General features: G+C 45.2%; 1 protein-coding gene across 2 annotated transcripts in view; it reads left to right on the forward strand.

The window, feature by feature from the left end:
• Positions 1-24,670, forward strand: part of ADGRD1 (adhesion G protein-coupled receptor D1) — a 117,918-nt gene that overhangs the window by 51,353 nt on the left and 41,895 nt on the right. For both annotated transcript variants that reach the window (XM_021543959.2, XM_021543961.3), the window contains 2 exons: positions 10,113-10,186; positions 11,985-12,108. In XM_021543959.2, coding sequence (XP_021399634.1) covers positions 10,113-10,186; positions 11,985-12,108 — 198 coding nt within the window. The remainder of the gene's footprint in view (positions 1-10,112; positions 10,187-11,984; positions 12,109-24,670) is intronic.

Genomic DNA, 24,670 nt, shown 5'->3' on the forward strand with positions numbered 1-24,670 from the left:
GCAGGAGATGCCTTTGTGTGGCATCTGTGACCTGGCTGCAGGAACCAGCCCACAGCAGCCATCCCTGTGGAGGGGTTTGGGGGTTTGTCCCCTCCCTGCCATCCCTGTGGAGGCATTTGGGGGTTTGCCCTCATTCCTGCCATCCCTGTGGAGGGGTTTGGGGGTTTGCCCCCATTCCTGCCATCCCTGTGGAGAGATCTGGGGTTTACTCCCCTCCCTGCCATCCCCATGGAGGGATTTTGGGGTTTTCCCCCTCCCTGGCACCCCCATGGAGGTATGATCCGTGCTCTGACTGGGGATGTGCACAGAGCTTCACTCCTGTTTTCTCATCTGAAAAATCAACTCCGTGGCTTAGTCTCACATTGCTCAACTTTGTAGCTGGAGTTAATGCTCCAGGCCTAATTCCAGGCTGGTTCTCAATTTGTTGGATGTGGTTGATGCACACATCAAATAGTTCTGGCACCCTGATGCTTCCTGTGAATGAAAAATGACACGAAATAGTTGTGTGAATTTCATCCCCATTCATGCAACAGACTAAAAGACAACTCATGTTTGGCAAACGTGCAGGAATGGGAGAAAATATTCAAAGCGGAGGGAAAAAATGTAAATGTTCTCAAGAGAGGGTTTTTTTTCCCACAGCGAAAAGAAAAAAGAAATTTAAAAAAGCAGTAATGGAAACCATTGAAAGATCTGGTCAGGAGAGTGTAATATCCTAATGAGGTGCTAAGATCTAAGCAACAGTCCTGCGAGAGGGTGTGTTACAGCTCTTTGCATCTCTGGAGGCTTTACAGAGGAGAGGTTTTATCTCTTGGTGAGGATTAACTCCAGACCCAGCTGGGCGCTGTGTCTGTGCGGGTCAGCCCCGCTCTCCTTTGCTTTATTTATTGACTGTGCTTAGGGCAGCAGCTGTAACTTATTACAGCGAGGGAAAAGCTGCGGTTTTGTGGGCTTGCTGTCTGTTTTCGGCCCTTTTTCCCTCTGGCTGGCTGTTTGCTGGAGCTGCTCGAGCGAAGCAGAGCTGGGGCGTCCCCGGCCGGAGCCGGGCAGGGGGCTCGGGGAAGAGCCCCTGGGTCCGGGCACTGCGGGTGTTAGAAACGGGAGCACAGTCCCGGAACGAAAAGTGATTTCAGCATTATTGCAATAAAAAGGAAGGCCTGAAGCCAGGGGCCATGGGCTGAGCAGAGCATCCCGTCGGATGCTGCGGTGCCAGGGCCGGGCTGAGCGGCTCGGGTTCCGTGGGTCGGATGTCCCTTTTTGTCCCGTTTTCTGTCCCTTTGGATTGGTTTCTGTTTGAATCCTTCCTTTGCACGAAGGTTTAAGGGCTCGATTGGCCCATGACAGTTCTGTCCGGGCTGGCTCGTTTCGCTGGGGGGTGTTGTACTTTATTTCGGTGTATTGTGGTACATTGAGAACCGTATTTCTGACAACCACCCCTTTAAACCCCTTTTACCATAACCAAACTACAGTGCTGAGCACCTACCAAGCATTTCACAACAGTTTCTGAGCTGTTTTGACAGCGGAGGCTCCTGGAGCTGTTCCCCGGGAAATGCCCGGCTCGGGTGCCCCTGCAGGGTCCAGCAGCCTCCTCTGCTCTGTTACCGAGGAAATCCCTGGCTAATGGATGTGTAGTGGGACGTAGAGACGGGAAAGAGCCTGTGGAAAGTCACATGGGACAAGAGAATTGGGGAATAAAACCGAATGGCCTGAATCCAAGCGACTTTATGATTACAGAAAAGAAACATTCTCTTATCTCACCTAGCGGGCCTGAATATCTTGTCCTTAAGCAAGCATAAGATTCTGTAATATTTTCCAGTCTGGTTACAGCAGTCTTATCGTGGAAGGAGTGAGCGCTGGCTGCTTTGCAAGCCTTTGTCGTGAGCTGTGGCAGCGCTCCGGAATGTTTATTGTGCTCTGTCATTATTTCTACTCCATCGCTCCCATTGACCGCCCGTCCCACCCGCTCCCGGGAGATTAGCAGAGGCAGGGGAAGGATAAATGCCGATTAGCAGCTAGTCAAGGGATGTAAGGGCTAAAGGGGTCAATCTAGAACAAAGGCTGCCACAAATAATTCACAAAGAATGTGAGGCACTGCCTTTCAGAGGCAACATTCGCGTAGCCGGGGTTTAATGAGAATGGAAAATGCTAACATATAAATCCAGTCCTAAAAAAATATACCCACAACAAACTACTGAGTGGTAAATATTTTTGCCATTAAGCCTGGTACTCTGTTTCTGACGTGAGCTATTAAAACTCCTCCTAAAGCTTTCATTAAATCTTGTCTTCAAAACTCCCTTTAAAAGATGGTCCTTTGTATGGAAGGGAATTATTCTGTGGATGGATGAGGACAAACCGGCTGAATACCTTACCAAAACTTGGGTTTTTCCGAGGTGCGAGATGCAGACCTGACGTTGACCAAGGGGGTTCCAACAGCCAAAGGAGCTGGTGTTTTCCTCAGGAGTACAGCCGTTTATTATATTTATTTACCCGTTTATTTGTGTCACACACCATGGTCCCGTTCCGCTGCTTCCCGTGCACATGCACACCCCAAGAGGATTTTGTGCCCTGGACTCTTTGTTCCTCGGGTGCTCCCGGCTCCCCTGCTCCGCTCTCACCTCTGCTCCTGCTCACCCAAGCCCAGGGGAGCAGGGCTGGGGCCCGGCAGAGCCGCCCTGCCCGGGCTGGGCTGCGCAGGAGCCTGGGAGTGTCTTGGGAGTGTCTTGGGAGCAGCCCTGGATCATCCCCGGAGCATCCCCAGTATCCCTGGAGCATCCCCGGAGCATTCCCAGAGTGGCCCCGGAGCATTCCCAGAGCATCCCCTGAACATCTCCAGAGCATCCCTGGAGCAACCCTGGAGCATCCCCGGAGTATCCCCGGAGGATCTCTGGAGGATCCCTGGAGCATCCCCGGAGTATCCCTGGAGCATCCCCGGAGCAGCCCCGGCCCCTCCAGCCACTGCCCCCATCCTGCCCCTGCTGCATGGGGCTTTGGCTCAGCAGACACCTCCTGCTCCCGAGGTTGCCTGTCCCAGAAGCCAGTTGTGTCCCTGGAGGTGAAGTGCAGGGGATTGCAGCCTTTATAAAGAAGATGAATGCACTATTCACAAATATTCCACAAACAGTTCATTATCCCTCTTATTATCATGCAGTCTAAGTGAAATTTTAATGTTTCACTGCTCCAGGCTGTCAAAGTCCTTGTGCTCTTCAAAGAGAAGGGCCCAGATTCTTTTCAGTCTTTGTGGACGAGAATTGGGGCATCTTTGTGCTTTTTAAAAATATGTTTAGAAAAGGTCATACGTACTGTTTCTTCACTTGGAGGTGTATCTTGGGATAACTACGGTGTGCCTGTTGTGTGAAAAATTGCCTAAAAGGTCTCTAAAGCTTCCTCCATAATAAATATGGATTGATTCTTCTTAATTATGACTTTCACTCTTGCAGAAAACAGATGTTTGCTAACTCAGATTTAATTTCTGGCTTGGCAAAGAAGTGAGTACAGCTGAAACCAAGAAGGGCCGGTGAGACTTGCCATTGCTGCTGGGTTTTTAAGCTGTGCTTTGAACCCAGCACAGCTCCTTGCTGTCGCTGAAGCTTGTTATTTGCAGGTAGCAAACCTCTGTTCTCCGGGGTTTCAGTTCCACCTGAGCTTGATGAAACCTGGTTATTGAAACTCCAGGTGTGTGTGGGCTGGGATCTGGGTGCCTGCCCACCCTGGGTGCCTGCCCACCCCTGGGTGCTGGGGCTCAGGGCAGTGCCCAGCTCCTGCCCAGCTGGGGCTGAGCTGCCCCAGCTTCTTGTTCCTCACTTGAATTCTCTGCCGCAGTAGCATCGGGACTGGGAGATGGGACTGGGAGTCACAACTGGAATGCTGCCTGTCCTGAACAGGTCTTGTCTGATGCAGATGTTTCTTTTCTTACAAAAATTATAAAAAGCCATCAACATGGCACCTTGGGTAGAATCAGTTGCATTTTTAATCACTTGGATTAAATGAGATCTCTTTGGAGCCAGACTGGTTCATTAACTTTGGAGAGGCAGTGTCTGGCTGGAGGCTGTGCCTGAAGGCAGTGGGGAGGGTGCCAGGTTTGAGGTTCTGCACAAGCTCTGTTAGTAACACCCAGGAAGGAAACTGGTGCTCCCCTGCTCTCCCGTTTGGATTGACTTGCTGAAAGGTGGAGGCAAGGCTGCCTCAGTGCCATGGGCTCAACCCTGCCCTCAGCCCATCCTTCCATACAGGTTTAGATGGAGCTCTACATGGAATTTTTCTCTTACATATGGATATAACTGTTTTACTGTAAGGACATATCAAAACTCTCTGCTAATTATGTAAATGAGACTATTTATTGAGAGACAATATTAATATTTCACCTCTTTGTTCTTTGGTATAGAGCTGTGCTTTAAGGAACATGAAAAATGTTTTCACTCAAGCATTAAGGCAGCTTTTCATACAGATCATCAGTTAGTTCTGTGTCTGTTGGTGCTTACATAAGGAAAGGCTGTCATGCTGAGCTCTGCTTCTCCCTGACTGGCATTTAAATTTTTTAAACATCAAATATTTACTGATGTAACCCAGTTGCTCACCAAATTGAATTTCAAAGGTCTTTATCCTGCAGCTTCTGTTTGTGCACATCTTCCATCCAAGGCAGTTCCATGCATCTCCAATGCAAATGAACCTGCTCCTTTCTGGAGCTATTTTTTAACCTTTCTGTGCTCTCCTTTATTACCATGATTTACAACAATATTGTGAGTGTTATTAATCCAGACTGCAGTCAGTGGCTGTTTGGCATGGGTTTACACTGCAGTGCTGCATCTTAAATAGTTCTGGCTTCCAAACTGGAAGAGTTTTGGCTTGCAGCTCCTCATCGCTGCCCAGCAATCTGCACAATCCACAGCCAACCCTGCCCAGACCTCAGCACTGACCCTGAGCTGTGCTCGGTGCCAGAGGGGTTCCATCAGTGGAACTCCTCTGCTAGGGTGGGAATTCTGTAGCTGTAAAATGAGAGAAAAGCCACCTGGAGCCATGCATGTGCATTTAGGGAGTTTCTAACTTTAACTCAAGGCTTGCAGACCTTTCTGTTGCCAAAATTGCAGCTTTCCCTGAGCAGTTTGGGAAGAACTGACTTTACTGCTGTTAAGCACCAAAGCCAGAGAAAAGAGCTGCTCTTTCAGCAGTGGCATTCACCTGCCTGTGCTGTAGGCAGGTGACCTGAGATGCACAAAGGCACCAGCTGAAGCAGGACAAACACCAAGGGACAGATCATAAGTGAGGGAGTGACACAGGACAGGGCCTGGCAGCCCTCCCTGACATCTGCAAGTGCTCAGATGTTGGCTTGGCAGCTGCTGCACGAAGCCCCTTGTTCAGTGCTGTAAAAAAGATGGGATCCTGTTAAGAGAACGGCATTTTTATTCAAATGGATGTGGACTTGGTAGCAGAAAAATAGCAAGACCTTCTGATGTTCTACATATTTGACAGCAGTAAATTTTTTTTTTTTGCTATGTGCCATAATTAAAAAAGAAAGCACCAGGACAATTTCCTCATCCATTCCCTCCTCCTCCTTCCTCTGTCTTATAGAAATGATATCTGGTAGAGCAGCCAAGATATTTTTCAGTCTGGTGCTCATGGGGCTTTTCATTACTCTTTTGTTCTCACACTGCTTGCCCAGTACAGCAGCTGTTAAATAGACAACTCTGAGAGCTGGGGAAGGATATTGGTGAAATATTTGATTAACGCTATTTTTGCAGGAGATTGATATGTCAACTATTTTTAGCCTCAGGCAAAGGAATAATCAAAGCCAATCCATGTGGCAACCTTCTCCCATTTCAGATGACTTTATAACCTCTAATACTTCACTCATTTTTAATTTTGTATTGCAGTCTGTCACAGCTTCCCACCCTTTGTGATTTCATGCAGTTTAACTGTCTGATTGTCCCATTAGGAAATATATTCAGCAAACTTTCCTGTTGGAAAGTATTGTGTTCATTGCTTCAGAAAGTGTGTGTTGGCACAGCTCTGTTCACAACAATGAAACAACTGAAAGTCTGGCTTTTATCCATAACACACTCTAATTCCCTATTCATAACCTAAATTCCTTTCTGTGCAATTTACAATGTTTTTTTTCATTACATATGCTAGTTACATCTTAGGGTGAATCAGTCAAATGGACTCTAAATTAAAATAGTTGGCTGATCTAAGCCCCAAATCTGTTGCAATGCAGTTTTCTCACAGCTTGGAAGAAAACAGCCAATATAGCCACCACAGACAGGGGTGATTATTCTTTCTATCTGTCTTTTTCCAGGTAACTGAGTAGATGAATGTACTCTAAAGTTTTGATCTTCTAGGTAATTAGGAGAAATGGATGGAAAACAAAGTCAATAAACCTTGTGAACCTGAATAGGTCACGCTAACAGTCAGGATGTCACTGTGAGGACAGGAAATCCTTAAATTAGATGCATCATTTTAGTCTCTAATTTAATCCAAGAACCAGAATCAAAATTTGTTTTGAACCACATGCACATAAGGATATGGAAGTGAGGAAACAGAGACAAGTGGGCTCCAAATTGAACTTAAAGAGGTAAATTGTCAACTGCTTTGGATGAGAGGAACACCTTGGGCTTGGAGCTGCTGTGTTTAGGTCAGTGACAGCCCTGACCAAAGGTTCATCCTTTTCACACTGAAGAAAGAAGGTGCACACCCTCCACTCCTGGTGGCCACCACTGTGTGCCTAAGTATTTTCTTTTTAAATCCAGGGGAGGAGAGGAGAAACAACTAATCTCACAAAGGTTCACCCCACCCTGCTTGGCTCCTCTTCCTTGGCAAGCCTTCCCAGCAGCAGCTGGCTGCCTGTTTTTCTTCTGCAATTTTGTTCCTGACATTTCCTGCAGTAGGTTTTCCTGAGGGTTTCCAGCAGCCCTTTCAGCCCACACCCCCTTTTCTGGCCTCCTCTTCCTCTTAGCTGGCTGGTGCCTGGCTCCCAGCAAGGCTGGGCTCCCAGCACACATCCCCTGAGAGCATCCCTCAGTTCTGGGGTGTGCTTCTCTGCCTGCCTGGCTCCCAGCACACATCCATGCACATCCATCCCCTGCGAGCATCCCTCAGTTCTGGGGTGTGTGCTTCTCTGCCTGGCTCACGGAGAGGGGTGCTCACTGCCAGGGCTGTGTGCTGGCAGCACACACAGGGAGCCAGCAGGGAATTCCTGGGGCTGGAAAAGGCCCTCAGACCCCGAGTCCAGCCAGTCCTTCCTCAGGGCACAGGCTCCCCCAGACAGGCACTGACCTTGCCCTGCTCCTGTGCCGAGAGGTTGCTTTCCTCTTTCAGTGTAATTCTTTTTTGGAGAAGCTGCATGTGCCCTCTCTGTGCAGAAGGAATGATGTGAATAATTTGGATTAGGGAGGGCACATGCACAGATCCTGGATTACTCAGTGTGCTGCTACTTTCCCTCCCCTGAAAGCTTCATCAGCTGTCCTTTCACAGGCTTTTAATAAACACTCAAGTGACTTAATCTTTTCATGTAAAAGCCTACTTGTATTTTAAGCTTTCTGTTATCAATGTCATTAAATCAATATGCTCAGTTCTACAGGATCCAAGTCACATATAAGCTGTCACACACAGTTTAACTTTAAAAGTGCAATATTGAGGTACAGTCAGTTCCTTCTTCATAGATTAGAGAGTACTTTGAAGTAGAGCTGTTGAAGATCAGAGGGAGTTTATTCCTCTGCAGCCAGTTTCTTATGTGTTGGGGGCTCTCTATCCTGATGACAATTCTGCTGCAGAACTCCAGTGAAGTCTCAGAGGATGAGTATTTTATGCAGTTATCATGAATGGCACTGGAAAGCCTTGTGGAGATTACATAATGGGTGATAAAACATGGGACAGATTCTTTAAGAGAAATACAAAGGCAAATTAGGATATAACCTTCTTTTCCATTCTTTAATATATTTATCTATTTTTAATTATTATTATTTACTTACTATTTCTCCATCTGAGTACATACACAGCTCTGGACAGTGAGGCCTGTATGGTTCATGGTCTAATGAGTGACATCTGTGTTTAGAGTTAAGATGGACAAAAACAAGGACTTGTCCCTTGCCAGAGAAATTTAATTGAGGGTAAAACATACATCTGGGATTTATTTGTGTAAAAGATACACGAGTGCAGTGCCATGTCTTCTTCCAACCTGACCCTGAGGTGCCCTTTCCATTTAGTGTATTAGAATTCAGATTTATCTAGAGAAATCTCACTAATCAGAAATGGCAGTTATTGTTCCATCTTTGCTGTTATTACAGCATATCTTTCTGTCTCTCTGTGGTTATTTAGCACTGTCTGTCATAGAAGGGAAATAATTTGTACTACAAGGCAGCTGCAGACTCTTTCACTTGCTGCCTTCAGGAGAGCTGTGGGGATGAGGGTGTGACACCATCAGCACACTGGCAGCGTGTCCCTGCTGCTGCTGGGGCAGCGTGAGCTCTGCCAGCAGAGCCCAGACAAAAGGCAGTGGCACCAGAGGCTGGCACTGCCCCAGCGAGGTGCTCCTGGGGACCAGGGGCTGAGCCTGCCCCACTGCCCCTTCCCAGCCTGCGGTGTGAGGTGCCAGTGCACATCTTCCACAGCTTTGCTGTCTGCGGGAGAAGGCTCCAGGGCGTCCCCAGAGCCAGAGGGGCAGGGCAGGGACAGTGCTGGGTGGCAGTGACAGTGCTGGGGTGTAAGGGACAGTGCTGGGGTGACAGTCCTGGGGTGGCAGGGACAGTGCTGGGTTGCAAGGGACAGTGCTGGGGTGGCAGTGACAGTGCTGGGGTGACAGGGACAGTGCTGGGGTGACAGGGACAGTCCTCTCTCACAAAGCCCCTGACCTGCAGCACCATCCCGTGACAGAAATCCCCAGGAAAGCAGGGTGAGGCGAGGCACTGCAAACCTGGGCCAGGGCTGTGCTCAGGCAGATAAGAAAATTCCGTTTATGTTGTGCAGAGATGGGCTGAGCAGGCAATGTCCTTATCTGCAGCACAGCTGGGGCAGTCCTGGGAGCCCTGGCTGGGCAGAAATTCTGGGTTATCTCCAGCCAGGAGGGACCTGTGCTACCTCGTGCCTGACACTCCGGGCTGGGCTCATGAGAGGAGAAGGAAAATTGCATCAGGGACTCCTTGTACTTGGTTGAGTTTCAGCAGGATGAGGTGTTGGGTTTTTTTCTTCATTCCCTAAAACAAGGAAAGCAAAACTTGGTTATCTTTGGTCTTGACAGCAGAATTGTGTTGCAATAATCTGAGAGCTGTTAATTCACCAGTGATTTTTTTTATGTAGAAGACTCTTGTAATTAAAAAATTGCCATAAGGCAGGGTCCACATAATATGGACTTTTGGGATTTATGTATTAGAAAGGGTTGAACAAACACTGGAAATCTTCTAGTTTGAATAATTTTATCTGTAACAAACTATTACTTCACTCCAATATAATTTGAATAATTTTGTCATCAAGCTCATGTAACAGAGTGGAGAATTGGATCTCAAAGCTTCTGGAATACAGGAGATTGACTTAGTTGCTAAACCTGTTTATGGAAGATAGAAATTATGTCATTATAATGCTGAGGTGTGCTAAAATAAAATCTTGAATTATGGCACAGCTCTTTCAGTTTGAATGTATGTTTTAAAGTAATTGCTGTTGTGGAAAGAAAATGTCTGGGAGTTGGTCATTGTAGTGCACATATTTCAGAGTTATTAATCGTAAAATGCGACGTTTTTATTACTCAGTGAGAACAAACGAGGAACAAAACCCAAAGAAGCCATGTGTATACTGAAGAATGATGTCCCAATCCTGCAAAAATTAACAAATGTATTTGTGCTTATGTACAATAGTGATCCTGCTTTGCTATTTGCTTAAAGGAGGCACAGATTTCTCACTCAGAGTGCTACAAGTTTAATCCCAGTGCATAAAATTAAGACTGAGTGCCAGTCTTTGCACGTTTGGAGCTTATGTTGGAGAAATGAGGACTGAACAATTTTGCTGCCAGTTCTGGTGTGTTAATCTATAATCAATCACTTTAAATTATTGTAGCAATGAGAACATGAAGTAGTGAATAGAGAAATTTAGGCCTTTTTAAACATTCCTTCGGGGTTTGTGTTTTTTTCTTGCAGACGCCCAGACAATACAGCCAAGCACTAAATAAAAGTAACAGAGTTCATCTTTACTGTGCATTTCTGGATTACAGGTATGTCGCATCATTCCAAATTCTTTAACCTGGTTTTACTACATTACACTTTCTTTGCGATCCTGTGTATTATCTATATTCTTCTTGCTTCCTTTCATTCATGGAAATAGTTAAAGAAATGGAACCAAAAAACCCAAATCTGATTGTTTCTTCTTACCAGAGATAGGAGACCTGGTATTCCCACACCCTGGGGTGGCAATTGGGAACTGGAAACATTTTGTAATCAGAGTTGCAGACTTTATACAAATCGTGCTTGTCTTGTTTCATGAGTGTGTCCACTTGGGCAGGTGCTCGGATGTTTCAGGGTGGCAGAGCTCCAGCACAGCCTTTGTTTTCACTGGCTCTGTGCCACAGCAGCGTGTGAATTCTGGATTTCAGAGCTGTGGATTTTGGCCAGTGCATGGAATTGATAAACATAATGCAATGATCCATCTTTAATGCAAAGTAGAATTAAAAGGAAATAAAAATCACTTCAAATTTCACTCAGAAAATAAGAGCTGTGGAAAAGCAGTAGGTTTTTTTTTTTTTTTTTTAGCACTGAATACATTTAAATTTTTTTTTCTTTTGAAATATGCTGCTCTTAGTGAACTCATTGAGAAAGAGTGCAAATAGTGAATTTTTCATTTCATGGGGATTAGCAGGGTTTGAGCTGTAACAGTGTAAGCCTAGTTGATGTAGCAATGGTCTGGGATGCTGTGATCCCTCCTGAACACCATGCACTTGGGAAGGTCATGCTATTGTTTTACTGAAGTTTTGTTTCACCTGTGTTGAGCTGCCCCAGCTGTTGGCAGTTACTCGTTGTTATGGTTACTCACAAATTAGGAGAAATTAGAAGCAGGTTTTAATGAAGCAAATGAATATGACTGGGGCATTGTTCCTGTACTGCTCTCCTCTGGGGCTGGGGCCCTGGGGGCTTTGGAGGGATTAAAACTCAAATATGAAATCTGTCCTTCCAGATGAGCTTCCTTGTGCCAGGATGGGTTTATTCCCTGGTGCACAGTAGTTAATTTGGTTTCTGACCTACAACAGTCTCTCTGAGAGCTCAAGGAGGTCCTGAAGGGCAGGAGTATGAGGTAATACCTATCTTTAAAACAGCACTGGGAGAAGTACAGATCACTCAGTCAATCTGCAGGACCCAGAAAAAAAGGAGAAAGAAATAGTTCCTGTCAGTCAGTGGGTGGGTGACCCGTGGTCCCTGAGGCTCCTGTGTCCCCACTGCACCCCAAGGCTGGCAGAGCACAGGGAATTCTGGCTTGTCCTGGCTCTGAGGAAAAGCAAACTCATGAGGATCACTGCTCAGAAAAAAGCAAAGTGTGTGAGGATCCTTCCAGCCTGAATTGCTTTAACAGGATGAGTGTGGCACTGGGTAAGGGTCAGGCAGCACAGAAGACACAATGATTCTGGGGATTTTGCAATATTATTGACTTGTCTGGTACTACAGTTCTCCAAATAAAGAAATCTGGGTCTGGGTGAAATGCCATAAATTAGATGCAGAATGTACTGTAAATGTAGTTATCATTCATTGATTTTAGAACCAGGGAGAAATCTCTAGAGACGTTCGTGGAGGGGTCTGATCTGTGCTTTGTCCTGGTGAATGTTTTCCTTAACTATTTTCAGGATGGAATTGAGAGGACACTAGCAGCGTTAGTGGGGTCCCCAGCCTGAGATGGCTTCCAGACCCTTTTGGCTCCTGTGAACAGGAGTCAAGTGCATGTCAAGCTAACCTGCACAGTGCATGTCAAGTGAACCTGCAGCAGGTGCGTTTGGCAGAGGTGACACTGCCTTTTGTGCTTTGCAGCAATGGGACTGGTGTTTGGTCTGACGAGGGCTGTGTGCGTGAGAGTGGGGACCTCAACTACTCCGTGTGCCTCTGCAACCACCTCACCAACTTCGCCATCCTGATGCAAGTGGTGCCCCTGAAGGTGAGACTCAGCAAAGCAGTAACTGTTCAAAATGAAGCATAAATGCATCAGTTACATCCTTACACCACGTAAGTGACTGAAACTGGGCTCACTTCTACCCAACTTGGATTTGTTTCTTGCTTCTGTTGTGTTATCCAGAGAGCTTTGTTAATACCCCAGCCCTTTGTGTCAGTCTGAGCACTTGAAGGGGGGTTGGCTTCCTCAGGTCATCCATCTAACTATCATTATCTTTATTACTTGTAAAGCACCTAATGACCCCATCTGCTTTCCAAGTATAATTTTTCTAGGAACTCTTCAGGCTGATAATAAAATGCAGCTTTGCCTCAAGACCTCCCATCTTGTAAGACAGAAGAATCTTGGGAGAAATGTGCTATTATTAACCCTGTTTTAAAGAGCAGCATTCAGGGAATTAGCCAGGATTAAAGAGGACAGCCAGCAATTAAATGTCACTGAAAGATTGGTTGGTTCTCCACTGGGAATAGTTCGGAAAGGCCCAGCTTTCAACTAAACAGATTTAGGATTGTGATGATTAATGAGATACTGCAATAAGTTTTAATATGATGTGATATTAGTGATTAGAGATCAAAGATATTTCATATAGAATTCTTTGGAATCAAGTTTTCCTTAAGGGGTCTGAAACACATAACCAGGAAAGGCTGGATGTGAATGGACCTTCCAGTTCCTCACAGTCCTTTAACAGCTCCGTTTTCAATAATTCTCTCTCCTTACATTTTTGGTCTGGTGCATTTACATCCACAGACTTTGTGCAGAATGTTTTTCCACAGCTTTGTTTTCCCCTGTATGATTAAAGGAAAATCTCATCCCAAATCTTTGTCCAAGACATTTCTTTTAAATGGGCCATTTAGGATTTTCTTGTGGTAGTATTTTTTTTAACTAGTGAAAAGAATTGTTATGCAATTGACATGAAGAGTCAGGCTAAGACAGAATTCCTGGCTTTTGAGCTGTGCCAGCAGTCACAAATTCCCAAAACATTAGCTAAGTGAAGCCTACTGAACCAATGTGACAATTGGAAACGTCTCTCAGGTGTCCTTGGAACCCTCTTAAGCAAATGTTAAAATGCTGTGGATTTTGAGCACATACTTGTGTTTGTTCACCATGTTCAGAAATTCATGAGCCAAGGTTCAAAGGGCCCATTTAAATCACCCCTTGGAACACCAGATGCCAATGCTCCAAGAGATTGTTGCAGTGATGTTATATCTGATCTTGAACTTTTGTACAGTTTAATCTTTTCATAGATGCAGTGCACAGACAATATAAAGCAAGTAAAAGAGAGTGGGAGTGTTCAATTGCCCACATTTGAGTGGTTCTGTTTCCACAGCTATAATACATCTGTGGCCAAACAAATTTAAATGGATCAAATCTTTTTTTTGTATGAACACTGTTTTTGACAGAATGTCTCTTTTTCTCTAGATTCTGGAAAAAAATAATTATATTCTTACCCATTCTTTCTTTCATAAAGAATGGAAATAAGTTATTGGAAATGAACTGCCTGAGAACTGTAGATTTTTTCATCAAAAGCTGTATTTTTTTTGGTACAAAAAAAATATGGGAATTAATTTTTCATGGTAATTCTTTTTATACTTCTCTTCTTCTGTGGCAAGTATCATTTCCCTCTCTCCCCAGGGTACAGATAAATGCATCTCTCAGGGGAGCAGCAAGAGGCAGAGGCCCCCTCCATGGGCACCTGCTCAGCCTTTCCTGCAGCAGCCAGCAAAACCAGGGGTGCACAGTTCTGCCAGCCCCTGCAGAAAGGCAGGCAGAGGCACAGAAACAATTTGAAAATCTAAAAAAGGGCAATGCTGACAGTGATAAAGAGTTGCAATACACACCAGTACGTGTGCAGCAGCTTCAGTCCTGGAGAACAGGCCCAGGGAGAGCCCTAGTGAGAAATCCATGAGCTCTTGGGAGCAGCTCAGTGGGATGAGTGCTCTGCCTCTCTCAGCTCCCCTTCACATTGATTTTCCTTCTGCTCAAAAAAAAAAAAAAATAAAAGGGCATAGGCTTCCCATTAATGAGACTTTGCAGTTCTTTAGAGTTTGCTGTTCCCAGCTGGAGTGCACGGGATCCTCAGGGGGTCCAGACAAAGCCAAGGTGTCTCTGAGCAGCCAGCTCTGAAAATGAGTGACCTTCCTCAGCAGTCCTGCTGGGCAGGTGGGGTGGGCACTGCTGGTGGCCAGGGCTTGGCTCGGGGCTGACTCTGTCAAGGATGGCGACTTCTTCCTGAATAATGCTGAATTCCAACAGGGATCTTCGTGCTTAAGTCCTTCCCTTTGCTCCTTCACCTGGTTAGGTGTGGCTTTTTCCAGCTTGGAATGCAGCAGGGTCCATCCCTGCAGCTCCTGTGGCCCTGTGCTCCTTCCTGCTGGCTCTGCTCCAGCCCCTGTGCCACCCTCACAGATCTCCCCAGGCACATCCCCTGTGCTCTTTGTGTCCAGGGATGCCCTGCTGCATTTTCAATATTCCTTAGCACTGCAGAGCTGTGTTACTAATTCATGCACCTGGCTTGGGAGGAATTACTGTGTCCCACTTGGATTCCATTTTGTTTCAGTGAGCCATTGATAGGAACAAAACTGTAGGGTATCTTGCATTTCCTGGTGCTGTCTCTTGAACATTTGAAATACTGAGATCAGGGGTGCTGATGAACTGTTAGACATTCGTGGCACAGACTGTCAGGTGGGTGTAATTTCTAGGGAGCTTAGAGCATGGAAATGCAAGAAAGTTCTTGAGAACAAGCTGTGAATTCTCCATTTTTCTTCTTGATCTTTACTCAAAACAGGTTAGATTAATTCAGTCACTGTTCTATTGTGTGCCAGCTGGAGGTGGTCTCCAAAGGCTGAAATCTGCTGAGATAAAAAATCACTTTTATTCTAATATTTAGAGAAAGAAATTGAAAGAGACTAGTCACAAAGGAAAATTTGAAATTCTGGAATATTAACTTCAGTGTGACAACATGAACCTTCACTCTGATATCTGTGGGCTCTGCACCAGGATGGAAAGAACTTTGAAAGTTGTGAATGACTTATAACTTGAGCTCAGATTACAGATGTAGTTGCACAGCACTCCAGATTTTTCATTGGTTTCAGCAGGAGCTTTAAGGCACTGAAGCCAAGGTGGTTGTGAAAGAAGGACAGGAACAATGCTGCTGAGGAGCTCAGCTCAGTGCCTTCAGAGGTGCAGGGGATTAGCAGTTGTAACAAGTTTATTTCAGGGTTGAAATAACCCTCTTACAGCCATGTGGTGCTCAGATGTCAGCCTGGCACTGACCTGGTACCCTGCTGAGGAGTTGGACCACAGACATGCTGAAATTGTTCGTGTTTTATCACTCTGCTGTTATGTCTGTAGCACGCCTGGCCCACATTCCTTATTGCTGAGATTCGTTTATCTTGTTGGTCCTCACTTGAGAATGATAACATCTATTTTGAATTTTAGAGCTTAGTGGTCATCAACTGGTTTGAACAAATAAATAAGTTGATTGAAGGCAAAATGGGAGTGCAGATGAGCAGAATGTTCCTGAAGGAACATGCTGAACCCTTGATTGAGAAATGTCATGGATGTAATTAAGGTCAGCAGGCAATCAGCACTTGGGGACCGTTAGGAACTCGTGGGCAGCTCTGACCAAGTCAGAGACTGAAGATTGTTCAGTCCCATCTTCCCAGCAAGCCCTGGCACGGGACACTTGGAGGAGCTGTGCAGGCATGAAGGGACTGCTCTGATCGAGCTCCTCCTTCTGATGGGGAGCCTGAGGCAGGGTGAAGAAGTCCCTCTAGCAAATAACCATTGCTGCAGCTGCACCTGGGGAAGTCCTGTCTTCCTCCCTCCTTGGTCCAGAGCAGTGTTCCAGGCTTTCCTCCATCCAGGGCAGCCAGCACAAACAGGCAGGGAGCCACAGGTGCACCAGTGTGGCTGTGGTGGGAGAAAGAAAGAATCCATTTATTTTGATGTCTTTGTTCTTCTGGAGAAGGGCCAGGAAGAAGAGACCCAGGGTCAGGAGCTGCCTGAGGGTTTACTGCAGCAGTGGTGCAGCAGTGTCCTGCTGGGTGGCACCTGGGTGGGACAGGAGACATCCCCTGGGGCCGGGGGGATCCCAGCTCTGCCTCTGCTGCTGGGGGCTCCTGGCAGCAGGGACGGGGGCAGGAGGGACAGGGGCAGTGCCAGGAGGGGCATCAGGGGCAGGGGCATCAGGGGCAGGGGCAGGAGGGGCAGGGGCAGGAGGGGCAGTGGCATACACGGGACAGCAGTGTCCCTTCAGTTCAGCACAGAGCTGCAGCTCAGAAGTGCTCCAAAGAAAATTCAGATGCTATTACTGCATTTTGGGCAGCTTTCTCCCTCCATCAGTCAGTGGGGCCCTCTGCTCCTGCCAAGGAACATGCCAGCCATCTGGCAGATTTGTTTTTATAGTGATCCAACAACTACAAAGCGTGCCAGGCTATTTGTACCATCTGCCACGTAAATGTCACTTCAGCTAAAGGATGGTGGACACCTGGGGACCCAGGGTTCAAAAATCCTTTCAAAGAGGAATCATTTTCTCCCACAGAAAAATAGAGTTTGAAGCCTGGGTCTCCCTCCCCCAAAACACCAATGCAGGACACAACTGAAATATTTATGTCTCCTAAATCATTCTCTTAAATTGTTCTTTTTTCCTATTTTTCCTCTGGCTGTCTTTTCAAACTGTGAGAGTATAAAAATGGCTCCTGTAAAGTTCACATGTGGATGGACATTTCCAGCTAAGCAGTAGTGTTATACAATCTGTGTTAGAAATTGTTTGGAGTTTTGAACACATTTTCTGCATTTCTAAAGCTAGAAATGACTTTGTTTTTTATCCCATTTGTAGCCTGTTCACAATTCAGAAGAGACCATCAATCAATATAGTTCAAGCAGCTCATCAATGGGCTTGTAAGCAGACAAGTGTTTATACAGGGAAAATACTTAAAACCATCTGATCTTGATGATGGAACTGTAGAAACAACCCATTGCATTTTTAGGGAGCCCAGGATTTTGGAAATGTTTGGGTATTTATCTGTGAGCTTCTGTTTACAAAAAAATCATCCCAAATTTCTTTTCTTGAGGCAATATATGGGTCTTTATTTTATCTTTCACTGTTATAGCTGAGGATGACTGAGAAAAAGGTGCATCAATTTGTGTTCATAAAGGCTCTTTTGAAAAAGACCTAATGTTGCAAGATGCTTTAAAAATATGTGGGATAGATGTGTAATTTATCCGTTTGGAGCATTGTTTCCTAGGTCTAATACTGAAATTATTATTATTCAAACACTGCACTTTGGCTGCAATACAATAGCAGTCTAAAATCATAAGTTATTTCTTAAAATTTCCAGCCAGCTTCATACTCTAATAGGACAATGAAATAGAAATAATGTAGCACTCTCCGTTTTCTGCTGTTTTGTAATTTTTCTATAATTACTTTTCTCAGCATGCTTTTCATTGCTGGGAACATAAAAAGAATAATGCCTTAGTCCAGTAATTTTTCTTTGTGTTGCATATTTAAAAATTGGATAGGCACTGGGATTTTTTGGGTCCTTGTTTATTACCACTGACAGTTCGTGTAACTGAAAAGATCTCCACAGACAGTTCAGACAGCCCTCAGCCATCAGATGCACAAAGATAAATCAGCCTGGGTGATTATTCTAGCATTGCTTTGTAAACTTTCTTTGTTCTTTCTCACTCTCTCCACTTCCCCTCCATTTTACTGCAGTGATTATTGTCCCTGTGGAGGAGCACATCTCCCTGATGTTCACACTGGGACTGTGCATCATATTTCTTTTGTCCTTACGACGCCCGTGCTCAGCTTTCCTGAAAATCGAGCACTGCTCTTGATTTTTAACCCAGAGCCATTTTCTGCTATTCCACTCCTATGCCAGTACAGCTCTGTTGATTTTGATGGGAGGAAATAGGAGAATTTCTGCTTGTCCCTAATTCCACAGAATTACACGGGAAAAGTTGGACCAGTGCTGCAGGATACTAAACATCTCAAATTCCTTAGAGAATTGTTTGGCAGTTACTGAATTTCACTCAGCAGGGGAGACTAAAATTGACTTTTTATTTTGGAAAAGCACAGATATTTAAGAGTGCTATAACTGTTGAAATAACCACTTTGTCTGAGAAGCATGATGGAGTAGTCAATTTTAATCAGAATACTCACCAAAAGAGCATAGACTTCCTTTCTGTGGTGGAAATGAGAGCACTGAACCACTTGGCAGCCAGTTCTTGCTGACTAAAGGATTTCCCCGTGCAGTGTAAAATGTTATGAGCAGGGCACTTTTATCCATCACGTTTCTCTTTAGATGCAGTGACTCTGCACTTGAGTTTGGTCTGCCTCCTGCAGTGAGCTCTTTGTCCCCAAAGGCTGGGGCAGGAGCCTCACTCAGTCCCAGCCCTGAGTCCAAATGGGCCTTTTGGAGCCAAAGCCCAGGCCTGGGAGAACGGAGCTAGACACATTTTTATGGAATTGTGCTAGGAGCTGGGTATTTCACTGTCCTCAGCTGCTCTGAAAGGCCTCAGGCTCAGCCTGGCAGGAGAATATAGTAAAAAACTGCAGTGAACCCTGGCTCAGGGAAGAAATGATGATGTCTGCTCCAGATCAGGAGGATGAAGGATAGCTTTATTAAACCTATACCATATTACATTAATATACTATTTAAAGAGATACTGTACTACTCCTTACATACCCATTTAACTAATGAATAAACTCGTAACTCTGCTGAGAGCCCGAGCCACAGCTGGGTCCCTTTGGTCACTGACCCCAAACAACTTCCCCAGAATCCAGCCCAGCCATCCCTGCAGGTGAACAATCCCCAACCACATTCCACATGGGCAAACAAAGGAGCAGAGGTAGAGATTGTTTTCTCTTCTTCTCCTTGTGCAATCCTGAGAGACAGAATCGTGTCTCTGTGCCCAGAGAATGTGACTGTCACAGGAGTGACATCCCTGCATTGCTGTGTCTCTGCTGGAGCCCTGGTGGGTCTGACCCTTCTGGGATGCTCCCCATGCACTCGAGCCTGGCTGTTAGCTGGGAGCAGGAGGAGCCTGCTCCTGCTGCAGCACAGGCAGAGAGCAGATGTTCAGCCCTGGTGTATGGGCAAAAGCAGCTCCTGAGCCTCACGGGACGATCTGCTGGGAATACAGCACTTAACATTTCCTTAGACATGAAAGGAAGGCAGAAAAAACACCCTGCTCTCTGCTGCACGAGCAGATTTAAGAACTTGGAAATATCAGCTTTTCTGGTCCCCAAACTTTATTATAATCTGATACCTCCTCACAACTTGAGTCTTTCCTCCCTGCCATGCTTCCTTCAAGCTTCATTTGAACTGAGAACCTGCTGTTTGAGATTTGTAATGAGCAGAACCCCTACAGTTTGATGACACAGTGCCCAAAACTACTTTAAAAAATGATGTGGGCATATAAAAATATTAATTAATATCTTGGCAGAGATATTTGGAAAAGTCTGTATTTTTTGTGTCACAGTGAGAAGTTTTAAATAAGCAGCACCAGGCCGGGCTGGCTGGTGGAAAATGTGCCTTTAATCCTGAAAAGCCCCCTGTGCAGCACTTTATTGCAGATTGCTTGGAACTCTGGAGTCAATAGAGAAGGGGAATTCAAAAACAATTCTGCTGGAAATGGCTGATAAAGATGATTGCATTGTGAAGCATGACTCTCAGAGGCTGTTTTTTCTTTACATTCACAGTATCTGATGCATTGTGGCTTGAGAAAAGAAGTTTGTACATCAAATTAGGCTTTTCTGTGGGTGGTGATTGTACAGTGCCATGTAGCATGGCCCCACCAAAATCTATCCTGTGGTCTCAGGGAGCACACTGAGCCTCCTGAACTGGTCACAGATGTTAATTTAAAAAAAATGGAATGTTGTGTACCTAACAAAGTGCTTGGCAAGCTGAAGGAAAACAGAGATTTGTATTGTTATTATTGTTTAACACATAAATAAAGGCCTCTCCGGACCGAAATTGAATTTCAGCAGCCCTTCTGGAGGTAATTAAAACCATTAGCTTCATCAGCCAAGGCCAGCGTTTTAATGTCTCTGAGACACTCAGGCTGCCAAAGTTAATTATTCATCCTTTTCTTAATTGGATTCAGATTACATTTTAAAGATACAACTTCAGTAGATTTGGCTGAACCTAGCTGTTGCCCCTCACCCCCTGCCCTTTCCCCCCAGGAAATCCTCAGGGAGGAAGTTCAGCCTTTGCAGAGGGGTTTGAGGCTGGGTTCCAGAGCTGGGCAGCCCCTGGCAGATCAATGAACAGCAAAAGCCATCTGCAGTGCAAGGGGACCCATGGTGGGACGTCTCCATGAGATGGAAAGCTGACCAAAAGGGACGTGAAAATCTGGCTCACTCTTCTGTTTGGACTTAGGGCAAAATGCAGGTGTTGTGGCATTTCCACCAGTGAACAAATAACTGTGGTTTAATGAAATGCAAACCTATCCCAGGCTGTACCAGTGAGTGAGACCAAAACACAAACCAGAGGTAAGATCTCCTCAGCTTGCAGAACTCATTTTTGAGGTTGTAAAACCTTTTTTGGTTCAACAACTTGCCTTTGTCTGGAAGAGGAATTGTTTTTCAGAAATGAGATTTCAAAAGTAGTTTAGACAGTGAAATTACTGCTTTTGGTGTCTAAATGGTGAAGCTGTAACTTGGTCCAAGGGCAAACCCTGTCAGGATCAGCTATGACAAGCCTTGGTTGAAGTATTGGAGCTCAGCCCTTTGTCTGATGTGTGACCTCTGAAGGCAGAAATAGAGGGATGTTTTGCAGCATATGAAGGAGAAAATTTCAGGTTAGAACTTCCCCAAAAAGTTCCTTCCTTTGGAGAAAGCCAAAAGTACACTCTTAGCCAAGCAGAAGAGGTGCAGTCAATGGCCCGAGAGGTGAATAATTTGGAAAAGGACAGGGACAGGAGGGCAGATGTCCCCTGGAAAAAGGGAGCACTGAGCAGAGAGCCCAGGCAGGTGCTCTGAACTGCCCAGGGGCTGTTGTGCTCCTGTGTGTGGTCACTCAGTGACTTCACATAAAAAAAGGAGCTTTTCTCTTCCGGACACAAACAATTTTTCTTGTAGAGCCTTCTGAGTAAGTCTTTCAGCCTGAATGACCTTTCCCAGCTCCTGCAGGTACGAAAGGTACCATCTCATTATAATAATGTATTTTCATCTTCTGTACAGTTATTTATAAACAGAGGAGTTAGCACTTCTTTTTTTTTTTTTTTTTTTTCCATGCACAGCTTTATAAATGAAAAATTCGTACTTGGAGTCTGAGCTGGATCATTTCTCAGGCCATCCACTTGCCTGCCAGTTTCCAAAATAAAAGTGTTAAGCAATGTAGTAACTTTTTTAAGAGGGAGAGCAAGGGTAGGACAGTGGGCTCTGCTGCCCCAGGTGGGTGGATCTGCCCAAACCCTCCCGTTCTTTGGCCAGGCTTTCAGCACACTCAAGGTGAGGGGTGTTGCAGCTGAAAGGGTGAGGGCTTTACATGAGGTAGGAATTTTTGATTTTACCTTGCCAGAGCTGAAACTAAGAAACATCTGTCTCTTAGTGTTGGTGATTGCTGACATGAGTGGATGAGCTCGTTTCCTGGCTTTTCAGAGTAAAAGAATGACCATATAAATGCAAGGAAGCAAAGCATTTTAGAAGAAAAGAATAATTTAATGTAGACTGGGACAAGTGTGAGAATCAGGCTCATGGGACAACTTCACAGATTGCTCAGTGTTTTATGTGGTCCTTTTTAATGCTATTTTCCTTAATAATAGCATTGCAGCTTGATTAGAGTTTTTGTGCTGACTACAAAAACATCCCAAATTACTGTTTTATATTCCACATCATGCAGGAAGTCTGTAAACTTTCAAAAGGACACGCTGAGGTAAGGTAAAATCAGCCCTTATCAGAGCACTGGAATTCATTAAAATAGTTTCTAAATTAATAAGGCCCAATATTTTGACAACCCAGGTACCTCTAACAAATTGCTCCTTGTTATCCCTTCAAATGAGAATGCAGCACATCCAGATGTGCTGTGACAGCAGGGTTGAGAGGGTTCTGGAGATCTGATATCTTTAAATGCAGGGTCTTTTCCCTCCTCCAGCACCGCCCTGCAGTGAGGCTGCACAGCCTGGAAATCATTCCAGGCCTCCTTTCATGCTCTTTCTGTGCTTGCTCACGTTCTTTCCCTGCAACTCACACCTGCACGAGCAGGAGCTTTCCAGCCCTCCTGCAGCCTCCAGCCCAGCTGCCCCTCTGAGAACAGCCCCCGCAGGCTGCCCTGGGTCCTTAACAGCAATGAAAGACAGCTTGGAGCCCAGCTCTGTCCCTCACACGGGCAGGAGGAGAGGCTGCACTGCAGTGCTGCTGCTTTTGGAAGAGCTGTTACCCGACTGATGTGAGTATTGATTTAGGAGCATCACTCTTAGAGCCTCATCACATTTTGGTTGTGTTCACCAGAGCAAGAGCAATTTCCAGCTCACAGGTGCAGGGACCTATGTAGGTTATTTCAGGTTTCAGTGAATCTCATACATTTTGTTGTAGAAGAGATTTTTTTTCCCCTTTTTCATTTCTATGTCATAGAGGCTCAGTTGGATTCGCATTTTGTCTTGCCCTGCAGGGGTTTCTGGAGAAAGATTGAACTAAAACCCAGAGACAGACTTTCTTAGAAACATGACATCAAAGAAATTAGAGAGCAAAAATATCTGAGTGATCATTATCTTCTTTTGGATTACTATGGGAAAAAAACAATCAGTTTGATTTGGGGGGAATGGAACACCTTTCCCACATGGAAAGATTTGGGTCCGTTCAGCCTGGAGAGAAGGAGGCGTCAGGCTGACTAATTGTGGCTTTCCAGCACCCGAAGGGAGCCTACAGGATGGAGAGGAGCTGTTGACAAGAGCAGGCAGTGACAGGAAAAGGAGAATGGCTTCAAACAGAAGGAGGGAAGGTTTAGAGCAGACATTGGGAAGAAATTCCTCCCTGAGAGGCTGGGCAGGCCTGGCACAGGTGCCCAGAGCAGTGGGGCTGCCCCTGAATCCCTGGCAGTGCCCCAGGCCAGGCTGGACAGGGCTGGGAGCTCGTGGGGCAGTGGAAGGTATCCCTGCCATGGCTGGGGTGGCACTGCACCATTAAGGTCCCTTCCAACCCAGGCCATTCTGGGATTCTGTGAGTTTTTGCCCATTTCCACTGGTTTTCTCCTCGGGATCTTCTGCATTTGTCTGTGATAGTAAGGACACACCACCCCTCTGAGATCCCTGCCAGGGCAAACACCAGGACAGACCACTGTAAATATGAATTTTCCCTGAGCAGGGAAACTCTCTAGGGAGCATTTTATGGCTTAAGGACTGATAAGAAATACTGATTTCAGAGTGACTTTACATCTGAAAAGCTTTCTCAGCTCCCCTCCCCCTTCTGCAGAATTGTGAGCCACCTGCAGCCAGGGAAAAAGGAAAAGGGTGTCTACTGGAGGAACTGGGAAATAAGGGCCATGCATTTTGGACATGAATATACCTGATGAGGAAATCACTTCTGAAGTGCTCCATTTGCCACACAGATGATCCTATTTCAGGAATCTTCTGTGAAGAATGCCTGTACATGGCTTCTTTGGGGGATGAGGGATGATAGCATCTCTTTTGTAGGAATTATCTGGAGCTTTTAAGCTGTTCCAGTACACAGAACTCTGTTGTTTCCGTAATTGATGCTGTCCAGTCAGGGAAAAGAAATGTGTCTTTGGCTGAAAAATGAAAAAATAGTCAAGAGCTGCATCATATTTCCTAGGAACAGTGACACCATAGCAACAGTTGTCTTTCAGTGCTGCTGCATCCCTTAATGGCTCTCGGATTGCTGAGCTCTTCTGCTGGAAACTCGCACACATGAGCTGCTAGGGCAGATAATTACAGTGAAAACCGACATACACAGCACCTCTTTTTGTCTGTATTTATGTTTTCCCATGACCACATGGCACATTATTTCTCTCCTTTAAAAGGAATTTTAATGGGGGGTTTATTGGTAGAGCTGCTTCGGTTTGATAATCTCTAATGGAATACTTTGGGTGGGAAATTTTATTGTGTGTGTGGAAAAGAATAGAAAATCCCAAACATATGTGAAAGAGTAGTTTTTATTAGATAAATGTGCTGTAAAAATGTTTTTGAAACATTCCTTTTAGTATTTTTTAATAAGAAATAAATATTTTTCAGCTTGGAATTTAATTAATAGTAAATTGAGATTTAAATAGTAACACCATATTTCAAGCATCAAAATTAAAACTTTTTGATTGACTAATTTTTTTTCCTTCAGTTTATGAAAATGTCAAGTCTGTCCAAAATCAAGTCATGAAAAATGTTTGAAAATTCTTCTAGGATGAGAAAGCTTTTTCCTGCCTAGCTCTGTTCTACTTATTACATATTAATACTGCCTGGCTCCCTTTGTTGGGTGTGGCTCTTTTGTCATTCTTTTATGAGAACTTGCATGGAAAATTAAACCACACTCTGATTAATTGAAGATGAATAGCCAAACCACAGTGTCCCTCTTGCACTGACTCTGTCCAGG

This window comes from Lonchura striata, chromosome 18 (genome assembly GCF_046129695.1).
Source record: "Lonchura striata isolate bLonStr1 chromosome 18, bLonStr1.mat, whole genome shotgun sequence".
NCBI lineage: Eukaryota > Metazoa > Chordata > Aves > Passeriformes > Estrildidae > Lonchura > Lonchura striata.